This window comes from Canis lupus, chromosome 27, assembly GCF_011100685.1.
Source record: "Canis lupus familiaris isolate Mischka breed German Shepherd chromosome 27, alternate assembly UU_Cfam_GSD_1.0, whole genome shotgun sequence".
NCBI lineage: Eukaryota > Metazoa > Chordata > Mammalia > Carnivora > Canidae > Canis > Canis lupus.
This window is the reverse complement of record NC_049248.1, coordinates 992,354-1,017,875: the sequence shown is the minus strand read 5'-3', so window position 1 is coordinate 1,017,875 and position 25,522 is coordinate 992,354. Positions and strand designations below refer to the sequence as shown.

At 42.7% G+C, this 25,522-nt stretch overlaps 1 protein-coding gene across 6 annotated transcripts in view; it reads left to right on the top strand.

Moving 5' to 3' along the window:
* The first annotated feature begins 303 nt into the window (after window positions 1-303).
* CECR2 (CECR2 histone acetyl-lysine reader) overlaps window positions 304-25,522 on the top strand; it is a 173,864-nt gene continuing 148,645 nt past the window's right edge. For all 6 annotated transcript variants that reach the window (XM_038576255.1, XM_038576257.1, XM_038576259.1 and 3 more), the window contains exon 1: window positions 304-429. In XM_038576255.1, the coding sequence (XP_038432183.1) occupies window positions 304-429 (126 nt within the window). The remainder of the gene's footprint in view (window positions 430-25,522) is intronic.

The following is a 25,522-nucleotide window of genomic DNA, read 5'->3' as shown; positions in this document are numbered from 1 at the left end:
GCAGCCGCAGCCGCGGGATGGGGCGAGCGCGCGGGCCCCGCCGGCAGCCGCAGCCGCCGCCGCCGCCGCCTCAGTGAGTCGGGCCCCCGCCCGGGACGCCCGCCCTCAGCTCCTGCGCCCGCCGAGCCGCCCCGCCCCGCCCCGCCCCCGCCCCCGCCCGAGGAGCTGAGGCGCGGCGCCGCGGCGGGAGTCCGAGCGGGCGAGGCGCGCGGGCAGCGTGGGGCCGCCGGGGCTCTCGGGGGTCGCGGCCGCCGCCGCCGCCGCCGCCGCCGCCGCCGCCGCCGCCGCCGCCGCGCCGGGGAGATGTGCCCGGAGGAGGGCGGCGCGGCCGGGCTGGGCGAGCTCCGCTCCTGGTGGGAAGTCCCGGCCATCGCGCACTTCTGCTCGCTCTTCCGCACCGCTTTCCGCCTGCCCGACTTCGAGATCGAGGTGAGCGGCCGCGGGGCGCCGCGCGGGGGCGGCGGGGGCTGCGGCGGGGGCTGCGGCGGGGGCTGCGGCGGGGGCTCCGGCGGGCGGGCGGCAGCGGCGAGGGCTCGGAGCTGGGGCACGAGGCGCGCGGGGCCGCCCGTCGCCGGCGTCCGGCCGCGGGACGCTGCTCGAGGCGGCCGTGCCCAGCGGCGCCCTCCGGGGCGAGGCGGAGCGGGGGCTGCGCTTTTGTACGAGTCCGGCCGGGGCCGGGGCGGGTGGGGCCGGGTGTGGGGCCGGGGGCCGGGGCGGGTGTGGGGCCGGGGCGGGGGCCGGGTGCGGGGCCCGCCCGGTGCCGTTGGAGGGCGAGCGGGCTCGGCCGCCCCGGGTGCTCGGCGCGGCGGCCGGGGTCTGCGGGGCCGGGAGCGGCGCGCGCACCCGGGCTCCCGGCCGCCTGGGTTCCCTTGGGGGGCGGGCGGACGCGGGGCCCGGCGGCGGCGCGGAAAGTTGAGCGCTCCGTTATTCCCGGCTGCGCCTCTCGTGCGGCGCGCGGCCCTCGGCGGCTCGCGGCGGGTCCGGCCACCATTATCCCTCCGGCGGCGGGTGGGAGGGGAGGGAGGGCTCTTCTGGCCAGGCCGAGGGTGCCCCCGGACCCGGGCTTTGTGGTGAGCGGACGAGGGCCGGGGTCCTGCGGCGGGACCGGGGCGGGAGTGCGCGCGGGGCGGACGCGGGGGCCGCCAGCCCGCCCCGCGCCGCCCCGCGCCGCACCCGCCCTCCGTCCGCGTATTTTTATTTATTTTTATTTTTGGAAGGCGGCGTGCGACATTTGATTGGCTGGCAGGTTGGGCCGCCTGCTCGCCGCGGCGGCGCGGACGTGTGGGGGACCCAGCACCTTTTGCGGCGGACAAAGGTGAATGGAAGCGGCGGCCAGTTCTCCCCGGGGTCCTGCCCGCGAGGTGGCCGGTGGAGCGCTCGACACAAGGATTACTCTTTCGCGGGAGCAAATCGTTGTTGTTGCCTCCCCACCCCCACCCACCCTACTTTCTGCCATTTTCAGAGTGATTTTGATTCGTGTATTCCCAGGGTTTCTGCCTCACCTTTATTTTTAGACTAAGTGGTGTTTGCGGAAATATCATTCGCTTCTCGCACGATCCGAGGGCTGGAGCCCGCTCTTGTTGCGGAGTTCATAGGACTGGGAAAATAGAAAGATCAAAAGAGGAACGCTGGGAGGACGAGGCGGAGTGTAGGCTGATAGCCTGGGACCGCGCTGCGGCTTTCAGGCGAGTCTCCGTTCCTGAAGCCGATTAAAACAACGCGAGGAAACCGCAGGCTTGTGTTGGGAGGAAGAGGAGGGAGCTTGGGCGTCCTGAGTACCACCGCAGCGCCCGCTCCCGAAGTTTGGGAGTGATTGTTGCGAGCGCGGTCCTTACCGAAAATATAAGCAGGACAGCTGTTTATACTGCTGGACAAACGGGGCCGCGAAAACGACAGCTTTGAGAATGCTTAAATTCAAGAGATGCTTAACAGTTATCCCGGTAGTAGGGTTTTCTTTTGGTTGTTATAAAATCGCAAGTAGTTCAACTTTGTCCTGCTGCTCAAAATGGTGGCTGTTGTGGGAGGTGTTGCCTGTGACTGTGCCATCTTGGGTGCTGGTAAACTTGCCCCTTGGCCCATTTTCTTCTTTGCAAGATAATAAGATGGCTTAAGGACCCGTTCTAAAAATACTGTGGAAAAACTCATCTTCCAAAATCCATATACTCCCATTTTGTTGATGGAAAAATAGAAATGACTAATTTTGCCTTAAATTGTTGCAGATACGTAATCTCGAACTTGTCTTATATTCTAAGAAAGAAACTTGTGGTTTTTAAGTATTAGCTGGTATAATTCCTTAAGGAAATGTAAATTAATCAGGAATCCTGGGTGGCTCAGTGATTGTCTGCCTTTGGCTCAGGGCCTGATCCCGGAAAGCTGGGATCGAGTCCCACATTGGGCTCCCAGCTAGGAGCCTGCTTCTCCCTCTGCCTATGTCCCTGGCTCGCTCTCTCTCTGTGGCTCTCATGAATAAATACGTAAAATCTTTAAAGAAAAAAAAAAAAAAAAAAGAAGGAGATGTAAGCTGATCAAAGAGGTCAATTTTGTGTGTATAATAGAAGTGGAAAGGGATCCCTGGGTGGCGCAGCTGTTTGGCGCCTGCCTTTGGCCCAGGGCGCGATCCTGGAGACCTGGATCGAGTCCCACGTCGGGCTCCCGGTGCATGGAGCCTGCTTCTCCCTCTGCCTGTGTCTCTGCCTCTCTCCCTCTCTCTCTCTCTCTCTCTCTCTCTCTCTCTCTGGCTATCATAAATAAATAAAAATAAAAAAAAAATAGAAGTGGAAAAATCATTGTTACAGGTGAATAATTTGGGCTGTTTGAGATGACTGTCCTTTCTTTTGATTCGAGTGGTTCTTGGAAGTGACACTGTTGTTTTTAAACTGCGTGCTGTTTGAAATACATGCAACAAGAACAAATATTTGGAATCCATATGCACATTTGTATGTCCACACTGTTTTATTACAAGTTCAGTAGGTAGGTAACAAATGATAGTGACTTTTTAACTTACCCAGTTAACGTGTGATCCTCTCATGGCAGGTGTGTTTTGAGATGGTCAATGCAAATTGTAACTTAAAGTTTTTAATAGTTATCAGAAATTAAAATTAGTCGTTTTTAGGCTTCTAACAAATTTGACTCCTGACAGTGCGGAATTCATGGAAAACATCGTATGTATGTATGTATGTGGTCTTGCACTAAGGTGGGGCTCAGACTTAAAACCCGGAAATCAAGAGTCCCATGGTCCACTGACGGAGCCAGCCAGGCGCCCCTGAAAAACATCAGTTTCTAGTTCGAGTATAGATAAGTGATTTTTTTTTTTTTTTGGCTTAGCTAATTTTTTAATCTAACAGTTTATTGTCCTGACAGGAGAAACAACCCCTTGGTTAGAGTGTATGATAACAATGGAAGACCCTTCTTAAACAAGCAAAAAAGCAATTCTGATGCTGAGTTGTACTTGTTAGGCCAACTGGAAAGGCCTACTATCTTAATTTGCTGCAACTTTAAAAGGCAAAAATGATGAATAATATACCAAGTGATAGAAGTTATAAACGAGCTTTTTTAGGAAACCAGTTTTCAGCTATGGGGAAATATCTTGTTTTATCCTTGACCACCAAGCTGAACTCATGGGTTTATAGAAAATTTAGGAAGCAGAATCTTCAAGGACTTGGCTTGTATTTATCTAGAGTGCAGTAATCTCTTAGATAGGTGAGTGAAGGGCTGGGAAGATTCATGCTGCAATTCTGCAAGAGGTCAAGACCTCCCACTTACAGAACTGGTCCCCCCAAAATGGATAGTTTTATTTTTGCTTATAAAAAAACCTTTTTACTCTGTTAATCAACCTTGAATGTACAGAATTTCTTTAGGGATTCTGTAATTATCAGATAGAAAATCTGTGAGTCTGTAGATAATCCTTTAAGTTCAAAATATCTGGTTTTAAAAACCGTATTGACATTATATAAACCTTGAAAATTGTAGCACAATGTAGGTAAGAGAATTAAAATCACCCATAATTCCACCACTAAGAGATAAAAGCTGTTAACTGTTAACATTGTATCCCTCCACTCAGGGGTGAAAGCTATTAACTGTTAACATATTTAGAAATTCCCAAATATGCTTACAATGTATATGTGTTTTTATTTTTCAGATGAGGAGATTGAACTATACCTGGACAAGAGTAGGTTAATGACACTGAATTCAGTAGTTAGTGTTATCAAGCACGCCTACTCTACTAGGTGCTTAACTTTGAACTGGGAGATTACCAAAGAAGTTCATAACTTGCCTCCTTGGCGTCAGAAGATTCTCTTACTATTTCAGAATGATTTCATTTAAATCAAGTATTTTACAAATGTTTAACATTCCAGTGAGTTAGGCTGGTTAAGTGTTTTGTTTGTTTTGTTTTGTTTTACATTTTAGTTTTCTAGGCTAGTTAAGTTTTATCCCAATTTGAGAAATGACACATGGTAAGTTAACCTCCCCAATGATATTAATGCTGATTTTTTCCCCCCCCCTACCAGGTGCTCCTCACAGTGAATGTAGTGTCTTGATCAAAGTAAGGGAAGGGAGTATAGAATAATTTTGAACAGTCTGGTCTGGAGTTAATCATGATGGGGATGGGGGTCTGGTGAGAAATCTCATCACAAACATTTTGGGAATATTTCTCTCTAGAGAAGAGACTGGTGCCTCTAAATGGCTCTTTGAAAATGGTCATGTAGAATTAATTGGATGGATGGTTTGTGTTTTAGCAGCATAGCAAAAATAATCTGATTGTCCTGTCTACTTTTCTTCCCTGGGCTTCTTGCTGTTGATTACTGAATCCTTTACTTGCCTTGGATCTCCTTCTTGGTTATGGCTGTGTGTAGATAGACGCTCATCTAACGAGCATGATGATCTGGGGGCAGTATCTTTAATTCAGATCCCTGGATTCTACTCTTTGTGTTTCTCCTTGGATCCAATCCCTTAAGATCACCAAGGCATAAATTATTTTTATTTATTTTTAGTTTTTAAAGTAATCTCTCCACCCAACATGGGGCTTGAACTCGTGTCCCTGAGATCAAGAGTTGCGTGTTCTACTGACAGAGCCAGCCAGGCACTCCAAGGCATAAATTATTAAGCATGAAAGTAAGAAAATAAGAATTGCTGAGAGTAACTTATTAGCACATCAGTCATATCAGGAGTTCTTAAGCCTGGGCCTATGGATGGGCTCTAGATTTTGTGTTGCTGTACATATATGCACTTTGCTGGAAGAGAGGGCCTGTTACTTTTATGTGAAAGAGGTCCCCAAACATACAAAGGTTAAAAAGCCCTGAACTAGATGAAAGAATAAGTTAACCTTGAATAGGGGAACCAGAAGCCTGGTTTTATGGCACAAGATGATACACTGGACTAGGAGTTGGGAAACTTGAAATTTTTATTTTTTAAAATAATATTTTACTTATTTATTTGAGAGCACGTGTGAGAGAGTGACAGCACGAGCAGGGAAGAGAGGGAGAAGCAGACTCCCTGCTGAGCAGGGAGCCTCCCATGGGGCTTGATCCCAGGATCCTGGGATCATGACCTGAGCTGAAGGAAGCTGCTTAACCAACTGAGCCACCCTGGTGCCTAGATTGTGGTTTCTTTTTTTTTTTTTTTTTTTTTTTTAAAGATTCAATCCATCGATTTGAGAGAGGGTGAGAGTATGAGTGTGCACGAGCATGCAGGAGCATGCACATGAACTGTGGATGGGGCTAGGGTAGAGGCAGAGGGAGAAGCAGACTCTTCTCCAAGCAGGGAGCCCAACACAGGGCTCACTCAACAGGACCCTGAGATCATGACCTGAGCCACAGGCAGCAGCTTAACCAGCTGAGCTGCCCAGGCACCGCTGAGTGTGTTGGTTTTTATTTAGTTAGTTAGCTCTACACCTGACCTGGGGCTTGAACTCATGACCCTGAGATCAAGAGTCACATGCTCTACCTGCTGAGCCAGCCAGGTGTCCTCAAATGTTATCTCATTTAATCCTTAGCTATCTGTAACCGACTTTATGAGGTAGGAGTTACCCTTATTTTAGAGATGAGGAAATTGGAAATTGAGAGAGGCTGAGTTGATTTCTCACCTGGGTCTTAGGTTATTTGATAACAAATTTTATGCTGTTGCTACTATATCACATTGTTCCTATTTCATTATCTAAAATGAAGGGCTAGACCTGTAAGTAATGACCAAGATTCCATAGTGCAAATCTTGAGTTTTTTTATTTTTAGTAATGTGGGATACAGAAGATCTATTAAAACTTCTGCTGAACTAAGTACAGAGAGTCAAGTTCATGATTCCATTTCTTTCAGCAAGTATATACTAAGCATCTACTATGTGCTAGGCACAGTGTATTAGGTAATGGAGGTACAGATGTGAACATAACACAAAAATACCTCCCCTCTTTTCAGTGGAAGGAGACAGACAGTAAATGAATTGTTAAGTGTAGTATGTCAGAGGATATTAAACAAAGCAGCATGGAGGCATAGGGAGGGCCAATTGAGGGATTGGGTTGTAATTTAAAATAGGCTGGTTAGGCATAGTCTCACTGAGAATATGGCATTTGAGCAGGATCAAAGGAGATAAATGATTTAAAATGATTTAAAAATGAGTAGTAGTTTGTGAAGATTTTACTTTTTTTTTTTTTTTTTAAGATTTTATGTATTTATTCATGAGAGACACACAGAGAGAGAGAGGCAGAGACACAGGCAGAGGGAGAAGCAGGCTCCATGCAGGGAGCCCGATGTGGGACTGGATCCCGGGACTCCAGGATCACTCCCTGGGGCCGAAGGCAGGCGCCAAACCGCTGAGCCACCCAGGGATCCCCCAGATTTTACTTATGAAAGAGAGAGAGAGAATGAGTAGAGGATAAGAGTTGAGAGAAAGGGAGATCCTGGCTGAGCAGGGAGCATTATGGAGGACTTGATCCCAGGATCCCGGCATCCTGACCTGAGTGGAAGGAAGGTAGATGCTTAGCCGACTGAGCCACCCAGGCAACCCAACACTATTCTATTTAATGTAAGACACCAGATGATAAACATTTTGTAAAGATTCAAGATCTGTTCCTTCTCTGAGAGGTAAAGCAGAGACACAAACACAGATGTGACTTACAGAGGGGGCAAATGCAATATGCAATTTGAAATTCTGAAAGAAAAAAAAAAAAAAGAAATTCTGAAAGAGGAGAATGTTCTGTCAGAGTATATCTGTTTCCAAAAGTGAGGGGCACCTGGCTTGGCTCTTGATCTCAGGGTTGTGAGTTCAGCCCCATGTTGGGTGTGGAAATTATTTAAATTTTCTCTCTCTTGGGGATGCCTGGGTGGCTCAGCGGTTAAGAATCTGCCTTCTGCTCAGGGCGTGATCCTGTGGTCCTGGATCGAATCCCACATTGGGTTCCCTGTGTGGAGCCTGCTTCTCCCTCTCCCTCTGCCCATGCCTCTGCCTCTCTCCCTCTGTGTGTCTCATGAATAAATAAATATTAAAAAATTTTTTCTCTCTCTCTGAAAGTGAATACTGGATCCCATTTAATTAATTAATTAATTAATTTATTTATTTATTTATTCATGAGAGACAGAGAGACAGAGACACAGGCAGAGGGAGAAGCAGGCTCCATGCAGGGAGCCCGACGTGGGACTGGATCTCGGGTCTCCAGGATCACGCCCTGGGTTGAAGGCAGGCGCTAAACCGCTGAGCCACCCGGGCTGCCCTGGATCCCCTTTAAACCAACATTCTGAAAGCGAAGGCTTCTTTTTTTCTTTTTGCCAACCATGTGAAGCTCCAAAGGGGTAGTTGGGAGCTACTACAGTCGTAGAAAGGACAGTACCCTCTCGTTTCCGAAGGACAGCCTGTGTTACCCTCTGGCTTGCTTTATGACGGAAGTTGAGTGTAGTGTTCCTTAATTTTCTGGAACAAAGTTAGGATAGCCTAAAATATACCTTGGCAGCAGTTGGTACAAATGGACTCTCTGCCCTTTGATCAGGAGAGGTTTAGTGCTCGATTCTGGCTATAAGTAAGAATGAGGAGCATTAGCAGAATGCTGGAAAACTGCAGGTGCAAAGTTTAGGTAAAAATTCAGTGTGGACAGAGCCTAGGGGACAGAACCACACAGGTTCTAACTATATGGTTTTAGATCTAGTTGATGTGATTGAATGTATTTTCAAAAGGAATCAAGCAGAAAGTCAGGAGCCTGGATTGTGGGCTTACCTCTGTCGTTTACTTGAGTTACGACCTTAGGCAGATTTTAGGTTTCAGATGCCCCATACATAAAATGGGAATTTTTAGACTAGATGATTTTTTTTTTTAAGATTTTATTAATTTATTCATAGAGACAGAGAGAGTGAGAGAGGCAGAGACACAGGCAGAGAGAGAAGCAGGCATCATACAGAGAGCCTGACGTGGGACTCGATCCAGGGTCTCCAGGATCACGCCCTGGGCTGCAGGCGGCGCTATACTGCTGCGCCACCGGGGCTGCCCAGTCTAGACGATTCTTAAGTCCTGTTGTTCTAGGAATGGTTCTTAGCATGCATAGCACTAGTAAGTGATTCAGAATATCATCGACCTCACTTACTAGGATCAATGTGGTGACCTGTGTTAGGCATGCTTTACAGATTAACTTTGTACCACATGACAGCTGCAAATCCATGCTTGACATGTTTGTGAATTATATGAACTTGTCTTTCTGTGGAAATCTTGTCTGCAGACATGCTAGATAGATTGAAGGTAGATTTTAGTACTTGATTGACCTCCAAGGTCCTCAGACTGAGCTGAGATTTTGTATTGTGAGCCTGTGAGAAATTCTGGAGGATGAAGGAGGTCCTGAATTAGGTTATTTTCCCTTCACTTTTGTTTCCTCACTTTTATTTTTTATTTATTTTTTAAAAAATAATTTATTTATTCATGAGAGACACAGAGGCAGAGACATAGGCAGAGGGAGAAGCAGGCTCCTTGCAGGGAGCCTGATGTGGGACTTGATCCCAGGACCCCGGGTGACGCCCTGAGCCAAAGGCAGACACTCAACCACCGAGCCACCAGACTTCCCTCCCCACTTTTATTTAACATCATTCATATTTGGAACGTTGAATGAAATCCAGTTATAGCTTCAGGCCAATGGCTTGCTTTTCATTTGGTATGAACTTTATAGATAGCATGTTGTCCTTCTGTATTTTCATGTTTCAGTAGATGCTGTTCCTTGAATGCTTTTATTATACATTCTTTACATTATCCTCTAATCTTTTTTTTTTTTAATTTTTTTAAATTTTATTTATTTATGATAGGCACACAGTGAGAGAGAGGCAGAGACACAGGCAGAGGGAGAAGCAGGCTCCATGCACCGGGAGCCCGACGTGGGACTCGATCCCAGGTCTCCAGGATCGCGCCCTGGGCCAAAGGCAGGCGCTAAACCGCTGCGCCACCCAGGGATCCCCATTATCCTCTAATCTATATTAATTTATATTGAGAAACTTTGGAAAAGTTTTTTCAGTAATTCTTATAACTGATTTTTTTTATAACTGATTAATGAATTGTTAAATAATAATATTGAGTTCCGGATTCTGTGGGTTTCTTTAAGGTGTGGGGTTTCTTAGCCTCAGCACTATTGATATTTTAGACTAGGTAAGTCTTGTGGAAAAGCTGCCACATGCATTTTAAGCTGTCTGGAAGCATCTCTGGCCTCTACCCTCCGTGTGTGCCAGTAGCATCCCCAGTTGTGACAAATAAAATCGGCAAATTTCTCCTCAGGGGGTGGGTCCAGAGATCACTGTGTCTGAGATTTACTGCTTTAAGGTATAAGTGGGGAAGACTTTCCAGTGTTGGTCATTGTATAAAAGGTACACTGTGAAGATGATGAGTTTTTCCTTCTATAGTAATTTTCTTCCCCTAAATGCAAACCTTTAGTATATTTGTTTATAAAAATTGAAGGAAGTTAAAGTTGCTCTCAGATGTGCACGTTAGTAGTAATTACATGTGTTAGAAAACTGGGAAGCAGATGTTTTGTTAATATTTTTCTATATTGGGGAGTCATTTAAGGGTGGAAGTGGTTTGAGGGCAGTTAGGAGGTGTCTTGGATCTAACTGGGTCCCTGAAAGAAAGGTCTCCCTTAGTCAAGGCCTGGCTGCCTGGCACTGTTGGGGAAGAGGGGTGTTGTGTGATAGTCTCAGGCTGGCTTCTGCACTGCCATTGCCGGTCAGGCACAGGTTCTTCTTAACAGATTTCCTGAGCTTTGTGCAGTGGTAGACTAGTTATGACCAGGTCAAAAGTTAAGTGAGATCTAAGTTGGGGGGGGGGGGGGCGGGGTGTGCGTGCATGCATATGCTTGCCCATCTGAGACGTATGGGGTATGTTGCTATATAAAGTTTATTATTCCATCAGAATTTTCACCTTAGAACACACTAATAACCTTTCTTGAGGTCACTCTAAGTATCTTCATGATTTCTCTCTTTGGATTTTCCCTGTAGGCAAGTATGGCACTAATAGTTTATGGATCAAGTGGGTTTTCATTTTGGTTTGGAAAAGAAATTGTTTTTAAAAGATTTTATTTATTTAAGAGAGAGAAAGCACGTGCCCAAGCACAACCAGGGGGAGAGGCAGAGGGAGAGGGAAACAGAGAAGCAGGTTCCTCATTGAGTAGGGAGCCCAGTGCAAGGCTTCATCCCAGGCTCCTGGGATCATGACTTGAGCTGAAGGCAGACACTTAACCGACTGAGCCACACAGGGGCTCCAGGATTGGAAAAGTTGTATTTTGATGGTGATTTAGCAGTAAGCTTTTTTGAAAAGAAATACTACAGAACTTCAAGGGAGATGGTATCCATTATCTTTGGCTTCCCAAGGTGCTTTTACACATAGAGTGACCATCTCAGCGTCCATCTTTGCCATGGTATTTGGTCCCTGCAGAGATCCAGCACCTTATTTTTTGTTCTTTATTTCTCTTGGCTGGGAACTAAAGCCTGACCATACTTTTTTTTTTTTTTTTTCCCTCTCCTACTCCATTGTTGTGCTAGTCTACTGATGTCCTAGGTTTTGTTTTGGGCTGTGGTGGAGGAAGGTGGAATTTCTGGTCTGAATCAGGGTATTAATCTCCAGAATCTGTATAAATAAGTTGGGGTGAAGTCAGTCACTTTGGCAGCCAAAAGCAGTTTTCTCCAGGAGGGCGAATGACCCCTCAGAATAATTTTGTTAAGTGCTCTTTTTGCTCTTCTTTATTCACACCTTTAAAATAGAATATGGCTTATGTGAAAATACATGAAATGCAGTATTTGATTCTCCTGTTTGAAGTCTCTGATCTCATGTGACTTTGACGATTTGATTTGCTTTAAGCGATGTTGTGTTCTTATAAGTTTCACACTGTAATGGTCAGTTTTTCGCTCTGATTCTCTAGCCCAGACTTTTAGGAGCAGTGTTGCTCTACTTTTTCCCAAGGGTGGATTTGCTGCAGTAACTGACTGCCTGATTTGGCAGTATGTCACCAAGGCATGTGGCCACCTGAATTAAATGTGTGAATGGTTGTCATAGCAGACTGTGTGCATCCTTCTGTGCCCCTCCCCCCGCCCATAACCTCTAAAAATAAATGAAAAGAGAGGAAAGGGTCACAATTACACTAACCACTTCATGTTTTTAATGTTGAACCTTTAAATCATGTCCAACTAATAATTCCCAAGAATGGCATAAGTTCTTACAATTGCGAATGCTGTTACGCAGTCTAGTTGGCTACAGGAGTGTTTTTTTCACCTGACCAGTTCTTTTTAATGAACACCCCTTCCTTGAGTGTTCATTGTTTCAGCAACAATGGCACTAAGGACAGTTGATTTGCTTCACAGAAAATGTGTTAAATTAACAGATCTACTTCTTTAGCAAATCTTTTCTTTCCCTCATTCCCCATTGTGTCTCCACTGTCTCCCTGAAAGGTTGTGTTTGCATATTCTTTTAGGTGTGGGAGACCATTTTTATAATTGGTGTCCTGAAGTTCTTTGTTCAGGAGACACTGTTAAATGGGGGAAAGATGATTTAAAGAAAATTTTCACCTGTTGACATAATTAAGGGGTCTAAAAAAAGAAATTAAGGGATCTAACTTTGGATTTTTCCCTACTCTTAGACTCAGTGATTTGGGTTAGTATCCTACACAAGTGTTTACTATTCCCCCCCCCCCCCCACACACATTGTTTCTGTTTCTGAAAGGCTTTTCTCCCCTCATTTTCCATCGTGTTATAAAAGGAGGCCTCTTTACAGGACATTTGGGATTGGGAGCAAAATGTTCTAATTGACATTGAGGATCCTTGTGTCTTCATAACACTAGATTTTCATCACCTTCAGTGCTTCACACTTCAGTGTGAAGTTTTAGACAAGAATGACAAAATTTTAGACTTAGAATGTCCTGTGTACTAAATTTTAGAATAAATCTGGTGTTGGAAGCTGGGATAGAAGAGAGTGAAGGAAGACAGAGTTTAACTATTGGAATGAAGAGTGTGGAATGCTGAAGGTAGCACATTGTACGAAAGGACTTTGATCATTCGCGCTGTTGAATAGGTGGGACTAGATGACCACCAATGTCGGATGCATAAAGAAGGCAAAATCAGTTACGTATGTTTTTGGTTGCAAGTAAAGAACACCATACCAACAGCAACTTTTAAAGACTTTGGACCAGCCTGTAGTGGAACCTGGAGGAATGTGGTTCCTGGCAGGTGTGGCAGCTCTGAAGAGTATAGTTTAGCAGTTGGGCAGTGGTGTTTCCCATGGTGACAGGATGGTTCTGCAGCTCCAAGGTCTGGAGTGATGCAGAGAAGTATAGAAAATTACAGTAGAAAACAGCCTTTGAGTTGGTGATGTGAAGGGGTCGAAGATGACTTCAGAGAAGCCTGTTTGAATAGGAAGAGTGAGGCTAAAACTGCTTTCTCCTGGAATGATAGAGGAAAAGAATGCTCTAGGAAGCTTAAGGGAATGGTGGGGAAAAAAGGAAATTTAAAACTTTTTTCAGGAATAACATATAACCATCACAAGAAGAAATCTTAGTTCTTCCGTGGTTAACATTTTAATGTTGTACCAAGGGAGTCGATTGCAGTACCTTTTTTAAGAAAGTTTTTGTTTTTAAAGAAAAGCCAGCCTATTTCCAAATTCTACCCCATGTTTTATACTATCAGTCCTCTCTATTTCTCCCTCTGATTGTTGGGACAGGGGTTGGTAGTTACCCCACCCTAAGATTGTCAGTTGTTCTGTATTTTAGTTTCCTGTTTCGTTAAAATGAAAATCTATACATGGGAATGTATCCTTTTTCTTTCGAATTTTATATTTACTCTTGCTTAAACGATTGAATGTTTGGAATACTTCAGTTCTTAGTTTCTCTCTGTTGATAAGTATTTAATGATCTGTAAGACTGCTACTTAATACAACTCTGTGATCCTTTTATGGGCATTTGCTTATTACCAATAAGATGGATATTAATGATAAGTCCTAATAACACGTGCCATGCCCCGTGTCCAGTGAAAGTTACATTTCAACAGAAGGGGTTTTTTGTTTGTCTTCTCTCCCCGCTGGCTGTCCAAAAAAATTTGGAGGTTATTGGGCAGTTCTAGCAGCTTCTGATCCCTTCTCCCTCCTCCTGGGTCAAGTAAATCTATATCCTTAATAGTAATCTAATATGTCTTGCAAGAAAAGGTGAACCGGGTCAGCCAAATCCCTATTCTTGAGAGTGTAACCTAGGAAATGTAAGGATTTTCGAGTTAGAGTGGAAAAGAAGCTAAAACTAGCACCATGATAAGCCATGATACAAGCCAAAATCATGGATATGAGGGAGCAGAAACTGACAGAGACCCGGCATTAGAGGAGGGCTCCAGCTCCAGTCTATTGGTATATATCCTGCAGGAACCCTCAAGCTTGTTAGGGGGTCCGCATTCCTTGTACTCCAAAGAGACTATAACACCTTCCTTACTTTTCTTTATGTGCATACATTAAATATTTACAAAGGTAGGATCATAGTTTTACATACTCCACAGGATCCTGTTTTATTTAGTTAACAGTATTACATGATATAGAATGCCCTTTCATTTCCTGCATTATGACTTTTAAGTAAACTTCAGAGTATTGGCACTCAGATTTATTTTAACCAGTCTTTTGTGGGGCATTGAAATTATTTTTAGTTAATGGTTCATAACAACCATGAACAGAAATTTTTTTCCCGGGGTGCCTCGGTGGCTCAGTCCATTAAGTGTCTGCCTTTGGCTCAGCTCCTGATCCTGGGGTCCTGGGATGAAGGCCCTTGTCAGGCTTCCTGCTCAGTGGGGAGCCTGCTTCTCCCTCTCCCTCTGCTTCTGCCCCTACTTGTTTACTTGCTCACTCTCAATCTCTCTCAAATAAATAAAATCTTAGAAAAAAAACTTTTTCCCAAGAGATTTTTTTTATTTAAAAATTTTTTGAGGCATGTCTTGGCTCAGTGGTTGAGCATTGAACTTTGGCTTGGGTCGTGATCTCCGGGTCCTGGGATCGAATCTCCCATCGGGCTCCCTGCGGGGAGCCTGCTTCTCCCCTCTTTCTAGGTCTCTGCCTCTCTTAAAAAAAATCTTAATAATCTCTTAATAATCTCCACACCCAATGTGAGGCTTGAATTCCTGACTCTGAGATCAAGAGTCACAAGCATCTTCTGACTGAGCCAGCCAGGTCCCCCAAAGTTACTGTTTGTGATCATTAGATTTTTGTTATTACTTTCCATTTGAAGGCTTAAGTTTTGAGTTTTCTTCAGTCATTTTTTGTGTCTGTTTTATGATCAAAGCGAACATGAATGTGGTGCCCACACTGGGTGCTCTAGGCAGTGCTTTAAGTGTTTCTCATGCATCAGCTTACCTATTCTTTTTTAAAATTGAGATATAATGGACATATAACATTGTTAGTTTCAGATATATAACATAATGATCTGCTATTGCATATATTGTCATGTGATCACCACAATAAGTCTAGTTAATATCCATCACCACATATAGTTACAGGGTTTTTTTTTTTTCCTTGTGATGAGAACTTTTTTTTTTTTTTAAGATTTTACTTACTTATCCATGAGACACACACACACACACACACACACACACACACACGCAGAGGCAGAGGCAGAGGCAGAGGCGGAGGGAGAAGCAGGCTCCATGCAGGGAGCCCGACCTGGTACTCAATCCCAGGTCTCCAGGATCACGCCCTGGGCTGAAGGTGGCACTAAACCGCTGAGCCACCCAGGCTGCCCATGATGAGAACTTTTAAAGACCTACTCTCTTACCAACTTTCAGATATACAGTATTGTATACTGTAGTTACCATGCTCTATATAACATCTCCAGGACTAACTTATTTTATAACTGGAAATTTATTTTTGTTTTTTAAAGATTTTATTTATTCATGAGAGACACAGAGAGAGAGAGAGAGAGAGGCAGAGACACAAGCAGAGGGAGAAGCAGGCTCCCTGCAGGGAGCCCTATGTGAGACTCCCTGGGACTCTGGGATCACGACCTGAGCTGAAGGCAGACGCTCAACCACTGAGCCACCCAGATGCTCCTATACTGGAAATTTGTGTCTTTTTGGCCACCATATTTTCCACCCCCTACTCTGCCGCTAGCAACCACCAATCTGTTCTTTGTATCTGAGTTGATGGGAGTTGTTTTTATCTTTTTTTTAAAGATTCCACACATAAATGAGATCATGCACTATTTGTCTTTCTCTGACTTATTTCTTGGAGTATACTGCCTTCATGGTCTATCCATGTTCTTGCAAATGGCAAGATCCTTCTTTTTTTTAAATTGCTGAATAATATTCTCATCAGATTTTCTTTATTCGTTCATTGATGGATCCTTAGATTGCTTTCCTGCCTTGGCTGTTGTGAATCTTGCTGCAGTGGACATGAGGTGCATTTTCCTTTGGATATATTCAGAAGTGGAATTGCTGGTTCATGGGGTAGTTCCATTTTTAATTTTTTGAGGAACTGCCCTACTGTTTTACATAGGGGCTGTGCACCAGTTTACACTCCCACCAGCAGTGCACAAGTGTTTTCTTTTTTTCACATCTTCCCTAATAACTTTGTTTCTTGTTTTTTTGTTGATAGCCATTCTAACTGGTATCAGGTAACATTGTAGTTTTGATTTACATTTCCCTGGTGATTAGTGATTTTGAGCACCTTTTCATGTATCTTTTGGCCATTTGTGTGTCTTTGGAAAGATGTCTACTGACCTCCTCTGCCCACTTTTATTAATTTTTTTTTTTTTTGCTATTGATTGGTATTTTTCTATTTAATTCCCCTATGAGGTAGACATCACCTTTTATCTCAGCCTGTAGATGAAGAATTGGAGGCACACAGAGGTGAAGTGATTTGCCCAGTCACATAACCAGCAGGTGGCAGAAGTCAGACCTGAACCCAGAACGTTTGACTTCAGTAAAATGCCAAGACCTTTATTAGTGAAGGAAATGAGTGGTAGTGTTGATGAGGAAAATTGGTAGTCAGAGCAGGTTCTTTTAGAGGCCTGTTAGGAGGTGGGTGAAAATAAATTCTTGTTAATATCATGGCATTAAAAAGGAGTCTTAAGCAAAAATGTAAGAGCATAGAGTTTGGAAAAATGACACTTAAAATTTTTATTTATTAATTTTTTAAGTAATCCCTATACCCACCATGGGCCTCGAACTCACAACCCTGAGGTCAAGAGTCACATATTCTACCTTCTGAGCCTACCAGGTACCTCAGGGAAAAAGACATTTTAGATGTGAGAGAAATCAGTTTTTCTCTTAATACTCAAAATATGTGCACAGTGTGTCACTATCTATTAAGAATTACTTTTGTTATTTTCCCATTCTCCTGTAACAGCTGGCTGGCACTTTTAAAACATTTCTTTAATTTTTAAATAACGTCAAACTTCTAGGAAAGCTATAAGACTTGTACAGAGAAGGGATCTCTGGGTGGCTCAGTGGTTTGGCACCTGCCTTCGGTCCAGGGCGTGATCCTGGAGTCCCAGGATCGAATTCCACATCAGGTTCCCTGCATGGAGCCTGCTTCTCCCTATGCCTGTGTCTCTGTCTCTGTCTCTCATGAATAAATAAGTAAAATCTTAAAAAAAAAAAAAAAAAAAAAAAAGACTTGTACAAAGAATTCCTGAGCCACTTCACCTAGGTTCCCCATTTGCTTTATTATCATGTCTTCTCCCCACCATTCCTCCTCTGTCCATTTCCATTCATACATCCATCCATCCATCCACTATTTCTAGCTATATAATTTTCCTCCTTCACTTTCCAAGAGTCCTTGATACCCCTTTATCTCTCACATAACCATAGTACAGTTATCAAAATTAGGAAGATGGGGATCCCTGGGTGGCGCAGCGGTTTGGCGCCTGCCTTTGGCCCAGGGCACGATCCTGGAGACCCGGGATCGAGTCCCACGTCGGGCTCCCGGTGCATGGAGCCTGCTTCTCCCTCTGCCTGTGTCTCTGCCTCTCTCTCTCTCTCTCTCTCTCTGTGACTATCATGAATAAATAAATAAAATCTTTAAAAAAAAAAAAAAAGGAAGTTAATAGTAAGATTGGTAGATAATACATCAGATATTACCAACCTACCCAATAACATCAATATATATAATGTATATATTACTATACATTTTTAATATAGTATTACTTTAGAAATTCTTTTTGTGATTCAGGTTTTTAATCTAAGATCATGCATTACATTCAGTTATTGTTCTTTAGGCTCCTTTAATCTGGAATGTTTTTTAAGCTTGTCTTTCATGACCTTGACCTTTTGGGAAGAGTACATTTTATTGATTGTTGCTCAATTTGGGTTCATTGAATGTACCCTTATTATTAGGTTGAGGTGTACTGTATTTTTGGCTGGAATGCTAAAGAAGTGGTGCGGTGTCCTTTGTGCATCATCTCAGGAGTTATGGTGATGCCAGTTGGTCCCAATTTGATCACTTGGTTTAAGATGGTATCTGCCAGGTCTTACCACTGTGGAGCTACTGTTTTCCCCTTAATTACATATTTAGTGGGGGAATACTATGGAAACATTCTCATCAGAATTTCACCCATTAGTTTTATTTTTTAAAAAAGTACTTATTTATTCATGAGAGACCCACAGAGAGAGGGGCAGAGACACAGGCAGAGGGAGAAGCAGGCTCCATGAAGGGAGCCCAGTGTGGGACCTGATCCCAGGATCACGCCCTGAGCAGAAGGCAGATGCCCAAGCACTGAGCTACCCAGGCATCCCGTCAATTTAGATTTTGAATTATGATAATGTAACTGAGAATCATTTGGGAGAAAGGAACTAAGGATGTTTTTGTGACTTTCTTTCTTTCCTTCTTTTTCTTTTTCTTTCTTTTTCTTCTTTTCTTTTTCTTTCGAAAGAGAGAGAGAGAAAAAAAAAAAAACGCATGTGGGGGAAGGGGAGAGGCACAGGGAGAAGGGAGAGAGACTCTTAAGCTGGCTCTACAGACCCAGCACAGAGCCAGATGCTAGGCTGGATCTCACATTACTGAGATCATGACCTGAGGAAAAATAAAGAGTCCGAGGCTTAACCAACTGAGCCACCCAGGTAGGTGCCTCTTCCCATGTTTATTTTAAAATCAAATTATATTAGAATTGTAAAAAAAAAAAAGAATTGTTTAAAAAGGAAAAACAATGTGCTGAGTTTGTGTGGATTATAGTGAACACTGAGCACACTTGAGTAGCTTCATTAAGCTATAAAATTCAGTACCACATAATTCACCCATTTGAAGTGTAAAATTAAGTTTTTTAGTATATTTACAGATGAGTGCAACTATCGCCACAGTGAATTTTAAAATATTTTTTTTTACCTCAAAAAGAACCCCCCCCCCCCTTTGCTATCACCACTTCTACCTTCCTATCTTCCTCCCCCAGGCTTAAGCAACGACTGATCAACTGTTTCTTTTTTTTTTTTTTTTTTAATTTCTATTTATTTATGATAGCCAGAGAGAGAGAGAGAGAGAGAGAGAGAGAGAGAGAGGCAGAGACACAGGCAGAGGGAGAAGCAGGCTCCATGCACCGGGAGCCCGACGTGGGATTCGATCCCGGGTCTCCAGGATTGCGCCCTGGGCCAAAGGCAGGCGCCAAACCGCTGCGCCACCCAGGGATCCCTGATCAACTGTTTCTATATTTACCCTATTTCTAAGTTTCCATAATTAATGGAATCATATAGAATGTGGTCTGATGTCACTGTTTCTTTTCACTAGTGTAAGTTTTTTCTTTTTCTTTTTTTTTTTTTAAGATTTTATTTATTTATTAATGAGAGAGAGAGGTAGACACCCAGGCAGAGGGAGAAGCAGGCTCCATGCAGGGAGCCTGACATGGGACTCGATCCCCCGTCTCTAGGATCACATCCTGGGCTGAAGGTGGCACTAAACCGCTGAGCCACCCGGGCTGCCCTAGTGTAAGTTTTTTTCAAGGCTTATCTGTGTTGTAGTGAGTATCAGTACTTTATCCTTTTTTATAGCTGAATAAAAATTCCATTGTATGGAGATAATATATTTTATTTATCTGTTGATGGGTATTTAGGTTATTTCTACTTCTTGGCAGTTATGAATATGCTGCTATGAACAGTGGTATACAAGTTTTTGTGTTATAGGTCTTCGTTTTTCTTGGGTATATACCAGGAGTGGAGTTGCTGGGTCATATGGTAAACATATTTGATCTTTTGAGAAACTGCCTGTTTACCGAAGAGGCTGCATCATTTTCTTTTCCCACCAGCAATATATGAAGATTCTAATTTCTCCACATCCTTGCCAACACTTTTTATCTTGTTATTTGACTCTAGTCTACATCTGGTTGGTATGAAGTAGTATCTCAGTATGGTCTTGAATTGCATTTCCCTCATGACTAATGCCGTTGACTATCATTTGCTTATTGGCCATTTTTATATCTTTCTTGGAGAAATATCAATTCAGATCCTTTACCCATTTTATTTATATTTATTTATTTATTTTTTAAGATTTCATTTATTCATGAGAGACAGAGAGAGAGAGAGACAGGCAGAGGGAGAAGCAGGCTTCACACAGGGAGCCTGACCTGGGACTCGATCCGAGGTCTCCAGGATCAGGCCCTGGGCCGAAGGCGGCACTAAACCCCTGAGCCACCCGGGCTGCCCCTTTACCCATTTTAAAATTGGGTTGTTGGGCACCTGAGTGGCACAGTCAGTTAAACGTCTTGACTCTTGATCTCAGCTCAGGTCTTTCTCTCAGAGTCATGAAGTGAAGCTCCATGTTAGGCTCCCAGCTTGCTTGCTTGCTTGCCTTCTTTTTTCCTTTTCTTTTCTTTCTTTTCTTTTCTTTTCTTTTCTTTTCTTTTCTTTTCTTTTCTTTTCTTTTCTCTTCTCTTCTCTTCTCTTCTCTTCTCTTCTCTTCTCTTCTCTCTTTTCTCTTCTCTTCTCTCTTTTCTCTTTTTTCTCTTTTTCTCTTTTCTTTTCTTTTCTTTTTTCTCTTTTCTTTTCTTTTCCTTTCTTCTTTCCTTTTTTCTTTCTTTCTTCTTTCCTTTTTTTCTTTCTTTCTTCTTTCCTTCTTTCCTTTTTTTCTTTTCTCTTTTCTTTTTTTTTTAAAGAGGTAAGCTCTTTTTTAAACGTAAGCGCTCTCTACTAACATGGGGCTGGAACTCCTGAACCCAAGATCAAAAGTTAAATACTCTGCTGACTGAGTCAGCCAGGGGCCCTGAGAATTATAATAACTTCTTAATATATATCTTAAATAGAAGTTCCTTATCAGTTTTATGAGATGCAAATATTTTCTCCCATTCTGGGGGTTGCCTTTTCACTTTCTTGACGATGTCCTTTGAAGAACAAAAGTTTGAAATTTATTTTTTCTTTTATTGCTCATGCTATTGGTGTCATATCTAAGAATCCTTTGCCAAATCCAAGGTCATGAACATTTACCTCTATGCTTATTCTAAGAGTTTTAATAATCTATAGTATATAGTATTTAGGTCTTTGATCCACTTTGTATTACTTTTTATATGTGATACAAGGTTAAGGGTCCCACTTCATTCTTTCTCATATGGCTATCCAGTTGTCCCAGCACAATTTGTTGAAAAGACTGTTCTTTCCCTGTGGAGTTGCCTTAGCACCCTTGTTGAGAATAAGTTGACCATGGGTATGTGGGTTTATTTTTAAACTCTTAATTGTGTTTCATTGAACTGTCTGTCCTTGTGCCCATTCTACATTCTTAATTCATGATGCTTTGTAATGAGTTGAAATCTGGAGCTGTGAGTCCCCTTCCTTTATTCTATCTCAGGATTGTTTTGGCTATGCTTGGGTCCCTTTAGAATCAAGTTGTCAATTTCTACCAAGAAAGCAACTAGGGTAGAGATATCAGTCAGATACCTATGCTTTGAATCTGTAGATCAATTTGCGGGATACTACTATTTTAACAAATTTTTTTTTAAAGATTTATTTATTCATGACAGACATAAAGAGAGAGGGGAGGGGCAGAGGCAGTACAGGGGCAGAGGGAGAAGCAGGCTCCATGCTGGGAGCCCGAGGAAGGACTCGAACCCGGGACTCCAGGATCACGCCCTGGGCCAAAGGCAGGCGCCAAACCACTGAGCCACCCGGGGATCCCTCTATTTTAACAATATTAAGTCTACTAATCCTTGAACATGAGATGCTTTCCCTTTTATTTATATATTTAATTTATTTGACCAATGTTTTGTAATTTTCCAAATGTAAATTCTGTGCTGCTTCGTTAAAAATATTTGGAAATATTTTGGTTTTTTTTTTTTTGATGTTATTGTGAATGGGATTATTTTATATGCAGATTGGTCATTTACAAATTTTTTGAATAAATCTTATTGAATTATAAATACAATGAAGGGCATCCTCTACAAGTGTCTAGTTTGAGGTTTGATAAATGCATCCACGCTGTGGCTACCATTTCAGTCAAGATGCAGAACTTTTTTTTTTTCTTTTTGAGATTTTATTAATTTATTCATGAGAGAGGCAGAGACATAGGCAGAGAGAGAAGCAGGCTCCCTGTGGGGGAACCCTATGTGGGACTCGATCCCAGGATTGAATCTCACAGCCTGAGCCAAACGCAGATGCTCAACCACCTAGGAGTCCCAAGATGCAGAACATTTTTATCTCCAGAGTTTTTTCTCACAGCCCTTGGCAATTGACCCCCACCTCTACTCTGGTGTCAGAAAATTGCTGATCTGCTTTCTGTTACTATAGATTATTTTGCCTTTTCTAGAATTTCATATAATCATACAGTTTGTGTTCTCTTATATCTAACTTCTTTTAGTCAGCATAATGATTTTAAGATATAGCCAATTGTGTGTATCAGTGGTTAATTTTTATTTTAGTGGTTAATTTTTAAAATTGCTTAAATAATATTCTGTCATGTGGCTGAATCTCAGTTTATCCATTTTCTTACTGATGGACATTTGGGTTGTTTCCAGGTTTTGGCAATTGTGAATAAAAGTGCTCACTATATTCACATATATGACTTTGTGTGGACATGTTTTTAATTCTCTGGAGTAAATACTTAGCAATAGAATTGATGGAGCATATATAAGTATACATTTAAGTTTATTAAAAAAACAAATTATTTTCCAAACAAAATGCCTTTTTAAAATTATTTTGATTGATGTATAGGTTAGGTATATTAAAATCCTCCTCCATCCGCATTTGTGCACATTTCTGTGATTTTTCATAGTTGTATAACCACTACCACAATCTGTGTGTAGAACAGCCACATCACTGACAAAATTTGCCTTATATTCCCTTATAATTAATCCTTTCCTCTAGTCCTTGATGATCACATACTTGTTTTCTAGCCCTACAATTTGGCTCTGTTATATAAGTGATATGCTACAGTCTGTTGAAGCTGGTGTCTTTTACTTGGCATGATGTGTTTGAGATCCATCCACATTGTTGTATGTTATCAACACTTCATTCCTTTTTATTGCCAAATAATATTTCATTTTGAGGAGATAAACCAGTTTATTCATTCTCCAGTGGAAGAATGTTTGAATTGATTCTAGTTTTTGTGATCATGAATAAAGTTGCATAAGCATTCACATATATCGATGTGAATACCTAGGAATAGGATTGTTGAGTCCTATGGTAAGTGTATACCTTCTGAAAACACTTTTGTAGTTCTGGTATGCTCACCAGTGCTGTGTTTTAGTTCCTCTGTATCCAGTGTTTGTGACTGTCAGTGTTGTTTAATCCAACTTAATCAGGTGTGATGATACCTCATTGTGGTTTGATTTTTTTTTTTTAACATTTAGCTAATGACTAATTATACTGAGTATCTTTTCATCTGCTTATTTGCCACACAAATAGTTGGCCAAGTATCTCTTAAAATCTTGTGCAGATTTTAAAAATCGAGTTATTCTCTTAATAGTGAGTTTTGATAGTGTTTCATGTATTTTCAGTATGTTCTTTTTTAAAATTATTTTTATTATTGGAGCATAGTTGGCCTACAATATTAAATTAGCTTCACAGTATGTACACAACGTACTGATTTGATAGTTTTGTACATTATTCAGTGCTCCCCACTATTAAGTGTAGTCACCATAAAACCGTATTACAGTATTTTGAGTATATTCACTGTACTGTACTTTCCTTTTTTTTTATGGTGAAAAAATTTATATTTATATTTATATTTATATTTATATTTATATTTATATTTATAGCCAGCTGGACTCAGTTTAGATGATCCCAATTTTGTTGGCAACATCCAAAGCATCATAGTCAGGAGCCAGTCGAATGTATGCTTTCTTCTCTCCGTCAGGCCTGATCAAGGTGTTGACCTTGGCCACATCAATGTCATAGAGCTTCTTCACAGCCTGTTTGATCTGGTGCTTATTGGCCTTGACATCCACAATGAACACAAGTGTGTTGTTGTCTTCTGTTTTCTTCATGGCTGACTCAGTAGTTAAGGGGAACTTAATGATGGCATAGTGATCAAGCTTGTTTCTCCTGGGGGCGCTCTTTCGAGGATATTTGGGCTGCCTTCGGAGACGCAGGGTCTTGGGTCGTCGGAATGTAGGTGACCTGCGGATCTTCTTTTTTTTTTGTGACTGTGCACGCCTTTCAGCACTGCTTTCTTAGCTTTCAAAGCCTTTGCTTTGGCTTTGGCTTTGGGAGGGGCAGGGGCTTCCTTCTGCCCGCGCCATCTTTGTGAAAGGACTGTGCTGTACTTTTTTTTTTTTTTTTTTTAATTTTTATTTATTATAGTCACAGAGAGAGAGAGAGAGAGAGAGAGAGAGAGGCAGAGACACAGGCAGAGGGAGAAGCAGGCTCCATGCACCGGGAGCCCGACGTGGGATTCGATCCCGGGTCTCCAGGATCGCACCCTGGGCCAAAGGCAGGCGCCAAACCGCTGTGCCACCCAGGGATCCCACGTGCGGTACTTTCCATCCTTGTGACTTACACTTCTTAATTCCTTTTACCTATTTTGCCCATCCCCCAATCCCTCTAGCAATGTAAGTTCTTTATCAGATAGAAATTTAGCAAATATTTTCTCCCAGTCTATGGCTTGTGTTTTCATTCTCTTAAGAGTGTTTTTTGAAGAACAGAAAATTTTAAATTTGAGAAGTCCTATTTGTCCAGTTTTTCCTTTTTGGATTATGCCTTTGGCATTGTTTTAAGAAATCTTTGTCTAGGGATGCCTGGGTGGCTCAGAGGTTGAGCGTCTGCCTTCACCTCAGGGTTGATCCCAGGGCCAGGGATCGAGTCCTGCAGTGGGCTCCCTGCAAGGAGTCTGCTTCTCCCTCTGCCTGTGTTTCTGCCTCTCTCTCTGTGTGTCTCTCATGAATAAATAAATTTTAAAAACTTTGTCTAACCAAAGATTGCAACAGTCTGTCTCTCTGGGGGCATCTGGTTGGCTTAGTCAGTGGAGCATGGGACTCTTGATGTTGGGGTTGTAGATTTGAGCCCTGTGTTGAGTATAGAGATTACTTAAGAAAATCTTTAAAATAAATACAACCACAAATGTCTCTCTCCTTTCTTCGGCCTGTATATGAAACTGTAATTAATAAAATATTCAATTAAGAGAGACTGGGGGTGCCTGGGTGGGTCAGTCAGTTAAGTGTCTTGCCTTCAGCTCAGGTCATGGTCTCAGGGTCCTGGGATAGAGTCCCATATCGGGCTCCCTGCTCAGTGAGGAGCTTGCTTTTCCTTTTCCCTCTGCCCCTACTTGGGCACACGTGCTCGCTCTGTCTTTGTGTCTCTCTCAAATAAATAAGTAAATAAATTAATTTTTTAAAAAGTTTTCAGAGCTAGAAAATACTTTGGTAATCATTTCTCATCCAAGGTGATGCAGACCAAGCAAATTTGGATTAAGTAACTTGCCAAGTTTATTTGGCTAGTTAATGGCAGAAGTGGATGAAAAGACTAGGCCTTTCGACTGTCCAGGTAGTTTATGTTCTGCCGCCTTGTAACCACGTGCACAGAATATAGAAGAGAAGCAGAAGCTCGAAGCTGACCATCAGTAGTAGCAAGCGGAGGCCTTGCAGCCTTAGAGAGCTCCTGCTACGGAGAGTAGCAGGCTGTGGGCTTCCCTGGCTTCACAATGCTTTATCTTTACT